This window comes from Neltuma alba, unplaced genomic scaffold (genome assembly GCF_004799145.2).
Source record: "Neltuma alba isolate B1F8T4 unplaced genomic scaffold, ASM479914v2 tig00002446_pilon, whole genome shotgun sequence".
Classification (NCBI taxonomy): Eukaryota; Viridiplantae; Streptophyta; class Magnoliopsida; order Fabales; family Fabaceae; genus Neltuma; species Neltuma alba.
This window is the reverse complement of record NW_021632864.1, coordinates 1,116,437-1,127,058: the sequence shown is the minus strand read 5'-3', so window position 1 is coordinate 1,127,058 and position 10,622 is coordinate 1,116,437. Positions and strand designations below refer to the sequence as shown.

At 36.3% G+C, this 10,622-nt stretch overlaps 2 protein-coding genes across 2 annotated transcripts; both read right to left on the bottom strand.

Annotated features, from left to right (window-relative positions):
* Positions 1-4,568: 4,568 nt before the first annotated feature.
* On the bottom strand, positions 4,569-5,288 carry LOC114728494 (serine/threonine-protein phosphatase 7 long form homolog). The gene has a single exon (XM_028915415.1). The coding sequence runs from the start codon at positions 5,286-5,288 to the stop codon at positions 4,569-4,571; it is 720 nt and encodes a 239-aa protein (XP_028771248.1).
* Positions 5,289-8,369: 3,081 nt separating this feature from the next.
* On the bottom strand, positions 8,370-9,206 carry LOC114727675 (ubiquitin-40S ribosomal protein S27a). The gene has a single exon (XM_028914369.1). It carries the CDS (start codon positions 9,162-9,164, stop codon positions 8,694-8,696), a length of 471 nt encoding a protein of 156 aa, XP_028770202.1. The 5' UTR covers positions 9,165-9,206; the 3' UTR covers positions 8,370-8,693.
* Between the last annotated feature and the right edge of the window lie 1,416 nt (positions 9,207-10,622).

Here is a 10,622-nt window from a genome sequence, read left to right as displayed (position 1 = left end):
TCAATGGGTTAAGTGGATTATGATGTGTGTCTCCTCAGTGGCATTTAACTTACAAATGGCTGGTAGAAATGTTGACTCTTTCATCCCAAGTAGAGGGATCAGGCAAGGAGATCCTTTGTCTCCTTATCTGTTTATTTTTGCTACAGAGGTCTTATCGCTCATGATTCATTACCATATAGAGAGAAAGGATTTGAGGGGTGTGAAGCTTGCCAAAGGAGCCCCTGCTTTGTCCCATTGCTTCTTTGCTGATGACGCTATTCTCTTTTTGAATGCAAAAAGAGTTAATTGCTTGGTGGTTAAGAAGATTCTTAAGGTTTACTGTGGTGCTTCAAGACAAATGGTAAATCTGGACAAGTCAAGTATCTTCTTCTCAGCAAACACGCCTCTGCATGTTAGAGAAAGGGTATCTGATTGCCTTGGTATAAAGTTTTCTGATCAGGCTGGGAATTACTTGGGGCTGCCAGTGCTCTGGGGCAAGTCCAAATCTGCATCATTAGCCTTTGTCAGAGACAGAATTGGAATGAAGTTGCAAGGATGGAGACAGAAGCTGCTCACATTTTTTAGTAGGGAGGTACTGATAAAGGCAGTTGCTAATTCTATTCCAACTTATCCAATGACTTGCTTCTCTTTTCCTAAGAAGTCTTGTGTTGAGATTGACCATACAGTTTCTGCATTTTGGTGGGGCTCGAAGGATGGGGAGGAGGTAATACATTGGATAAGCTAGGACAAACTGACTAGGAAAAAGAATGATGGAGGGATGGGTTTTCGTGACCTTCTATGTTTCAATAAAGCATTGCTAGCTAAGATGGTTTGGCGAATTTTGACGAAGCCAGATGACTACTAGTGTCGTATTCTAAGAGGCATATACTTTCCAAGAGGTGATTTTTTGAAGGCTACGAAAGGAAAGAGGCCCTCTTGGGGATGGTCGAGCATTTTGGAAGGTAGAGATTTGCTTGTGAAGGGGATGTGTTGGAAGGTTGGGGATGGCAGGAGAGTCCATGTATGGAATGATAGATGGATTCTGGGATTAGAGGATTGCAAACTCTCTACAGAACCAATTTCTGATGCTGAACAAAACATGAAGGTCCAAGATTTGATTATTGATGGCAGGTGGAATCTCAATAGCATTCCTGGAAGAGTTACAGATCACAAAAGGAAGAAGATCTTGCAGATCCCTATACCGATGAGAGCCTGCGATGATCGTGCGATTTGGTTAGAAAGTAAAGATGGTTGTTACTCAGTTAAATCTGGGTATAATATTGCTAAGAATATGAAGGAGGATACTAAGTCTCGAGATCCAAGTACTTCTTATATAGTGCCTAGGAGCCTTTGGAAGTGTATATGGAGGGTTGTGGCTCCACCGAAAGTTCAGCAGTTTCTGTGGAGAATTGTCATAGGTGCTGTAGCAACCAAGGATGCTTTAGCTAGAAGATTCTGTGCTAAGGATGCTACATGTCTGATCTGTGAGTTTGAGAAGGAGACTATTGAGCATCTTCTGTTCTTGTGTCCTTGGGTGAGGCAATGTTGGTATGGAAGCATGCTGGGAATAAAATTTGATAAATGGAATGTTTGTAGATGTGAGGATTGGCTTAATGAAATGCTCTCTGCAAGAAGCGTTTTGGATTATTACAAAAAGTCAATGGTAGCTGTCATGTGCTGGTGGATCTGGAAAAAGCGTTGTAACCGGGTTTTCAGAGGGGAGATGCCTGATGCCACAAACACCTTGTGCTTAGTTAATGCCCAGGTTGATGAGTTTTGGAGAACCAGATCCAAGGTGAGTAAGGGTCAGAAGAAGCTGTATGAAGTTGCCTATGAGAGGAAAAACTGCTGGGTACCTCCTGATGAACATTCCATTAAGATAAACATTGATGGCTCCTATATTGATAAGCAAAAAGCTGCTGGTATTGGCCTAGTGTGCCGCACCAAGGAGGGGAAGCTGGTAGGAGGCTTGGCGAAGGAGGTAGAGGCCACTTCTCCTTTTATGGTGGAATGTTTGGCACTAAGGGAAGCCTTGTTGATAAGAAATAGGTTCCCTGATTGCCAGGTAGTGATAGAAACGGATTGTGAAATCTTGTTTAAGTTGATTCAGAAAGAGTCTCTGGGTGGCTGTGAATGGCAGAGTTGGGATGTTCTTCGTGAAGTTCTTGCCTTGAAAAAGTCTATGAGTAATGTGACCTTCTCTCTTGTCTCAAGAAAAGGTAATAAAACTGCTGATTTTTTGGCAGGATGTGCTGCAAACAAGATGTACCAAAATGAGTGGCTGGTCTCTGTCCCATCTTCTTTAAGCATCTTTTTAGCTCACGACTTGACTAAAGGTAGGGAATCCAAGGCATATGAACATGCTGTCAAGGCTCCAAGGGAAGGCATTGGTTAATGTGCTTTTTGTTTTGTAGCTTAGCTTTGACTTTTCGTTGTGCTTTAGTTCTTTTTCCTTTCCGGTGAATCTTTGTGCGTTAGGTTGTATTTTAGGTTTTTTTGAGGGTTTTATTTTTTGACCTATGGCTATTGGTGTTTGTAATTGTTTTTTGAATATTAATAAAATTGACTTTTTTGGCCCAAAAAAAACGATACTTTGTACAACTAACACATACAGATGATCACCCGTCCAAAAATTAGAGTTGCTCACGAGACGATAGGAAGTTCATCTCAGTGGTGAACAGGGATCTTGGACCTGGACAGAACGTCCTTTTTTCCAAAAAATATATATATATTGTAATTTTAAGTATAATTTTTTTTGTAATGTTTTAATATTTGTTTTTTCATTGAGTTTTTAAAGATAAAAATATTATGTAAAAAATTGGAATTTTTATCAATAAGCTACAAACAGTAAATTCTTCAAATGCTACGTAGAGGGAATTATTTCCCCAAATACTATACTCAAAGTTGTTCTTGGCTTGAACAGCTTTTAAAGTTCATCTAAGTAAAAACAATTTCTTCAATAAACATGTTTGATGTGCAATTGAACTTCATTTTGATGTGAACAACTTTTAAACTTCATCAGCCTTTGAACAATTTCTTTATAATCTCTCGCCACACAAATACCCCTACAAGGATTTTAATAATGATCATATCATTAGAATAATGAGTTAATCATTATATAATGATAATAGTAATAATTAATATTACATTAATTAAAAATTGATTAATGAAAATAGGTAATGATTAAGTTTTATAAAATTAATACTAAATAATAGTTAAATTGACATGAACAAAAAACAAGAATTAATTTACCTCACAAATAATGACTCCTTGCGCCACATCTTGGTCTCCTCCGCGCACGCTATGGTCGTTGTTGTATATTTACTTCTTGAGTTTGATCTAATGTCTCATTTGTCTGCATAGTTGGCGTATTTAAATCAAACCAAGGTGATTCGACTAAAAAAATTGATTGTCGAGGGGTGACAAATGTCTCATTTGATGGACCACCTTACTTAAAAGGAGAAGTGTTATATTGATCCATAAATAATGTAGGATCATCAAATAAGGACATGAACGACTGAAATTAAGGAGGATTGGGTGAGTCATAATGGGATAATGTTGATGATGATGGCATGTGATGAGGGTAAGAATGAGTTCGATTGGAAGAGGTGATAGGGCTTGATAATGAGACTGGTATGTTATCAGAATGACTAAAATTTTGAGGCTCTTGTTCCCTTAAATTTTCATTTACAATTGGTGTTTGAGTAGACAAGTAACTGCCACGCCGTTTGCTTGGTCTATCTCGAGAAATCTGTGGATGGGACAACTTAAATGTTGGTGGAGCTAGTTGAGAGTTCATATTAAATCGTTATTCTCTAACTGCGAGTAAAATGTTATGCTGGTATCGAGCAACTCTTTCTCGATAATCAATGCAATCAGAGCATGTTGAACAAGAATTAATCGTTAGCCTATATAACTGTTCTGCTATGTCAGTCTAAAATAAATAAAACATTAGGTTGAAAAAAATTTTGCATAAAAGAAAATGATGATATTGATTGAAAAAAAAACTACAAAACCTTATCACATAGTCAGTATCACCACTAACACGTTGGATCCATCATCTTGTATGTTTCCAATACCATTAAATGTACTTAGATGTTCGATCAAGTTCACCAAGTAACAGAGGAGCATCAACAACATCATGTGGCCATCTATTCCATGCTTCAATGAAGTTTGAGTATTGTTGAGTCCAATTTGTGGTTGTTCTGCCATGTAGCTATATTCTATGGTAATTTCCTAAATGAACAGGCATGATAGGAATAGGTTGTTGACGACTGAATTGCCTTAATACATGATCAGGATGATGTCATTCTATAATATGAAAACATATTAGAGGAATTGAAGGAAGCCAAATTTCAGGTGTTGCCAAACAATACTCAGAAATCAATTGGCGCATTTCAGAAGATTTAGTTGGCTGCCAAATTATGTCATCATTGGTCATTCTATCAAGCAGATTCCTATATTGGTGTAAGGACGTGGCATTTGGACGAGGATTTTGTTCTACATTTTTCCATCTAGCATTATCAACAAAAAAAAAAGTAGTGTTAAAATTTGTAAAATTTTGATAATAAGTACATATCAAATATTTGTTATGTGATTTCGGCATATCTGAAACCCAAAAAAGGTAAGAAAGGGTAGATATCAGATTGTGAATATGGAGACACAGGTTGTTGTGATGCTAGCACAGGACAACGATCCCATGCCCATAAATGTAATAATAATAAGCACCCTCCAATCCCATCCTTAGTTGGACTAGTAACATTACATAATTCTCTGTACAAGTGAGCCAAAACTGCTGAACCCCAACTAAAATTTTCAACTTCTTCCAGATTATAAAGTAGTGGAAAGTACATTAAATACACCCTAGTATCTGATCTATCTAGCATGAGATATCCACCAATCAACCTGAGAATATATACACGAGTGAATTGTTGAACTTGTACATCGTTTGCATCATCGGGTGAGTGATTAAAGTGCTCTTCCAACCAATTCATAAGTAGTCGTTGTCCATGTATTCTATCTACAGGAGGTCTAACCCCTAGAAGCCATTCACAAACATCTTGCCAATTAGAATCAATTTTCTCAATGACAGGCATTCCTACACATGGAAGGCCTAATTGTATAACAACATCCTCTAATGTTATCGTGCACTCTCCACATGTAGTATGACACGTGTGAGTCTCAGGACGCCACTTCTCAACAAGGACTGAGACCAAACTCCAGTCGTAGTCAAATTGCCCTACGCAAACAATACCATAAAATCCAGCTAATCTAAGATATTCAAATATCTGATTGGGTGGCTCAATCATTCGATTAGCATGCAAAAAAAATTGCCTTTGCTTCATTTTTCTCCTGGTCCCAACTTCATATTTCAAATGTTCAATTTTAATTTATCTATATTATTAAAGAATAATTATATTCTTTTCAGCCTCTAATTTCTACACTGTAAATAAAGACTGCTGATGAGATATATACTTTGGCTAGCACATAAAGGTAAATTTACATTAAATAATCATAAGTTTATAATGAATACACTTGTGTGATTTTATATTAGGTATTGTTTAAGTGACCCAAAAAAACATTCTTATGATTGAAAACAAAAATAAATGTTAATAACTATTTCACACTAGTTATTTAAAAACTATAATTACTTAATATGACAAAACAATTAGCCATTGTTGTTGAGTATTTTTTTAAATTTATATTTCATTATGTGGTCTCCCTAAATAATTATAATTTTTAAGATTCTCTTTAATAAATATTACTTTTCCTAGGTCCTCCTCTCTAATTTTCCCCAAAAAAAACTCCTTTCTTTTATTATTATTAATCCCACTATTAGTATTCTTTTTATGAGGAAAATCTTGGCACCATTTAGTGCTAGTTTTCATTGGCCAAATAAAAGACCAGACTAAGCTCACAACCAAACATTATCTAACTTGATATATATTTAATCTGACTACATATTTATTCAAACACTATCTGCTAAAAAAAAGATATATATTTAATTAGATTATAAAAAAGTAAACTACAATTTATTTTATATGAAAATTAATTATATGTCTACATTTTTTAATTAAAACAAACTCAACATGTAAAAATGACTAAATATAAAATTTGTATCCATCATTTAGCAAAATACATACAAAAATTTTAAAAAAATTTAATCAAGAGAAGGTACCTTCATCAGAAGAAAAATCAAGCTTCAAGTTGAGATAAAACATATATAATATTTGCAAGATCGCACACACCACCAACTTCACATGAAAGTGTGGAAGGAGCTGAAGAACTTTAAGACAAATTTGAGAAGTAACGAGAAGGCATATTTGAGTGGGAATGCCATTGCATGCATTATATAGACAATAATAGAATTTATACTATGCACTCACATATAAAAAAAAAAAAACACTTACTACATGTGAGTTGAAGACATTCAAATGACTACTCCCTGAGCCCTATACTGATGGGAATATTTGGAGAAAGAATTCAACCAGAAGCAACTTTACATGTGTGGCTGAAAAAAAAAACATTGGGGTCTAGTCAAATAAAAAACAAAGAATCACGTGGAATGCATTGGGATAAAAAAAACAAATGGATTGTGAGTTTTACTGTACTTGTTCAAATCAAGAACAAATATCATTTTGTAATATAGGTCCCACTAAACTAAACAGATTCTTGATTTGAATGAGTTCTATTATTTTGTAACAAAGGTCCCACTGCACTTGTTTTTAATCTGAACGAATTCTATTATTTTGTGATGTGGGTAATTTTCAAGCATAACATCCCAGTAAATACTTTTTTATCTTGCCATATCTGAGTAAATTTTTTTTTACTATTTATCATATTTGGATTAAAACACCCATAAAAAATTCAGTTATGTACTAAAAAAAAAGTGAAAAAATACCCTCAAAAAACACTATATAACAACTTTATGAATTATTTTATTAATACAAAAGTTGTATTAAAATAATTAGAAAACCCCCGAATATCATTCAAGAAAATTTCAGATTACCGAACATTTAAACAGTTAGTAACCGAAGATTCTGTACTTTCCTTTAATGAGAAAGAGACCCACCAGCAACTTAAACGCTAAAATAGTATTTATTCCAAATATAGTATTACTAATAAATGAATTAAATAATCTAATAATAATAATAATAATTAATTTAAAAAATAAATTTTTTAAAATAAAATCCCCCAAAACCCAAGTTGACTGGGATCGGAACGGATAAGTTAAACACCTCTAACACAAATAAGTCAACAATGGCACCGAACTTTGTAGTATTTGAAGTTAAAACATTGCTTTTTATCGACTTTAAATAATATTTGTTGATGAATGCAAAGTCCCGAGTACCATATTACACTTGAAGGAATGTTCCTGAGAATAAAAGCTTATGCAATTCCAGCCTTAGCCCACAGCACACTAAGGATCTACCGCACATACTGGGATAGTAAGACAGCATTCAGGGAGCAAGTACAAGCAAACCCACAAGTTACATCTTGAGCTCCAACAATTAATCTTACTGGCAATAATAATCTACACAGCCTTCATGCGACCTACAGAAGTTTATTGGCCTCATCAAGATCCCTAGAATACTAGATGGAAAGCATCCCATGTTGAAGAAAGCATCGCAAACATCACTTACCCTGAGCATTGGGGTGAGAGTCGATAAGGTCACATGACTCACATCTATGCTTAGCATCTTGAATGTACAAGCTTATCTAACACTGTCAAAACCTTTATTAGGAATCATATGCCAAAATGACCTCTCACGGTACCATCATCAAATGTCTTACCCCTTGACATGAATCAATTAATACCGAGAGAATATAAAAGCATAGAGCGACAGTAATACAGCATAACTATGAATCCGAATGAATAAGAGCAAGTGTTCCCAAGATGCAGAATAGGTAAAATGCAGACTCATAATATTTACCCCCCTACATTTGCACATTCAACTAGAAAGAGGCATAAATACCCTGCCTTTCTTGATAAGGTGACAACGTGTAATAGCTATAATAAATTTCTATTTTATCTTTTCCCACCAAATCCCAAAGTGCATCCTTTCCTCTCCATGGCTTTGCTTTTCACAACCAGAAAATAACTGTCGACTAAAAAGCCTTATTTATCAGCCAAAGACTACTATCAGAATCTGTAAACGTCGATTGGCGGATGAAATAGTACTACTGCGATTTCCTTGTTAGAATGATCTAAAAACACACTACTCAAGAGTTCATCTTGATAAGTTTCATACCCACCAAATTATTGCTATCAGAGTATGCGACATGCATGATCTCAGGAGTTGAGTCACAAGGAATAGTGCTTATGCTCTGACCGCGCGACAAATATCGACTTTTAAACAAGGCAACTCAGCAAGGAAAAGCAGAGTATCTATCAGAGGAAAACCACCCGCGTATATGACAAAAGACAATTCTTTGGAGCAACCACACAGCCAATAAGAATGCAACTATAAAGCAGTAATGAAATCCTAACAAGAGAGCAACTAGGGATATCAAGAGAACATGCGTAATGAACTCATTGGTAAAAGAGAAAATTAAGCATCAAATAACCGGGCTTAGGGGTATTGAAATCCACATCCAAAAAGACCAATACTCCGCTATTCTTAACTCTTGAAATAATCAAAAAGCACTAAACTTATAAAATAAAATAAAACTATTATGAAAGTAGTGACTTCATGACTGGAAAAGCACCACTTCTAATCACCACCAGCCTTACTGTAGACATAAGTCGTCCCACACTTGCCGCAATAGTGTCGATCGAAGTGATTGGCCATGAAAGTCCCAGCACCACACTCCTCATTGGGGCACTCCTTCCTCAGCCTCTGGACCTTACCGGTATCTTCAACCTTGTAGAACTGGAGGACGGCGAGCTTGACCTTCTTCTTCTTGTGCTTGATCTTCTTGGGCTTGGTGTAGGTCTTCTTCTTTCTCTTCTTGGCACCACCACGGAGCCGGAGCACCAAGTGGAGGGTAGACTCCTTCTGGATATTGTAGTCCGCTAGGGTGCGGCCGTCCTCGAGCTGCTTTCCGGCGAAGATGAGACGCTGCTGGTCCGGCGGGATGCCCTCCTTGTCCTGAATCTTGGCCTTGACATTGTCTATGGTGTCGGAAGACTCAACCTCGAGGGTTATCGTCTTCCCCGTTAGGGTTTTCACGAAGATTTGCATGGCTGCTCTCCCCAACTCACCGGCGCCGATTGATGACCATGGTGGGGAAACTTGGCTCAATGGACATTATATATGGAGATGGCGCCGAGTGGGCTTAGGGTTTGCAGATTTAGGCCATTGCGTCCTGGATTGGATCCACTGGGCTCATCAAATTAGACTCGCTCTTTGAGTCCCAATCAATATTGAGCTGAAAATTTTTCATTGCAGCCCAATGGGCTAATCAAACAGTGTTTTTTAAACAGTATTCCCCTTGTGCTGAGTTTTTCACAAGGTATAAAAAACCAGATAGGTCAGTAAACCGGTTCAAATACTGATTCAAGGATTAATGGGTCAGATTTTGGTCAAACCGATATTAATTCAAATAAGTAAAAATATTCATATTTTAGTTATAAAAAATAATATTTGATTTTTGAAGAGTACTTATGTTACAAAATATTTACATATATGAAATGTTTTTTTATTTCTTTTTTTTTGCCTTTTCCTATTCCCTTCTTCCTCACGTGACTGATGAAATCATGAAATCCTCTTCTTTCTTTCTTTTTTTTTTAATCTCATTCTTCTCTCTCCCACGGTTATTACTCGTTTTGCAACACGCATTGTCAGTTTTTTCCTCCTCTTTCTTCCTTGAACAATGGAGTGACTCACTTTTCTTTCTTAAAACATATATGTTATTTCTCTTTCTCCATTAAATGGTTTCATCCCTCTCATTTCTCTTTCTTTCTCAGATAGAAACGACGCAGTCCGCCATTTATGTCCTCTTTGAATATCATCCATCCTACTCTGTCATCTTGCTCCTTGCGTTCCAGTATTCCATGAGCATAACAGTGCTTCCAAGTGACGTACAAATCCAAACAAAGTTCTAGGTTTTCTTTTCTATGACTTCCTATGCTTCTACCTCTTCATTTAGCAGCGTCCATGGCTTCTCCAGCGAGGCAAAAGGTGAGAGCGAGTTTGAATTTCATACTGGGGTTTAAAATTTTTTTATATATATAAAAGAGGCCATCGTTTTTTCTTTTTTAGTAGAACCGGGGGATAATTAGTAAACCGGGTAACCCACCTAGATCAGCGGGTTACCCGGTTTAATACCAATTTTTGTCCGCTCAACCGGTTTAACACCGGTTCAAAGACTGGCCAGTTTTCGCTTTAACCCAGACTAGATATCAAGCCGGTTCACTAGTTGAACCGGTCGGTCCGGCCCAATTTTTCTTCCATGGTTTTTAGGTAAACAGAATTTAAGTGAGGCCTTGGCCTAAACATAAAACCACATTAATCAGTATAACCTGTGATCATACTTGTAATAATATTTCCTACGTTGTTGGGTCTAATGAAAGAAATTAGTGCCTTACAATATGTCAAATCAATATATGAATCTTCAATAGCAGAGATACTCATATTTAACACCCGATAGTACCTCAAATATGATTACCTTTTCCTTTTTATAAGCAACAACTACCATTT

What these genes read in the sequence shown, in the direction of transcription:
- LOC114728494 (XM_028915415.1), bottom strand. Translation starts at nt 5,288, where the DNA reads ATGATTGAGCCACCCAATCAGATATTTGAATATCTTAGATTAGCTGGA.
- LOC114727675 (XM_028914369.1), bottom strand. Translation starts at nt 9,164, where the DNA reads ATGCAAATCTTCGTGAAAACCCTAACGGGGAAGACGATAACCCTCGAG.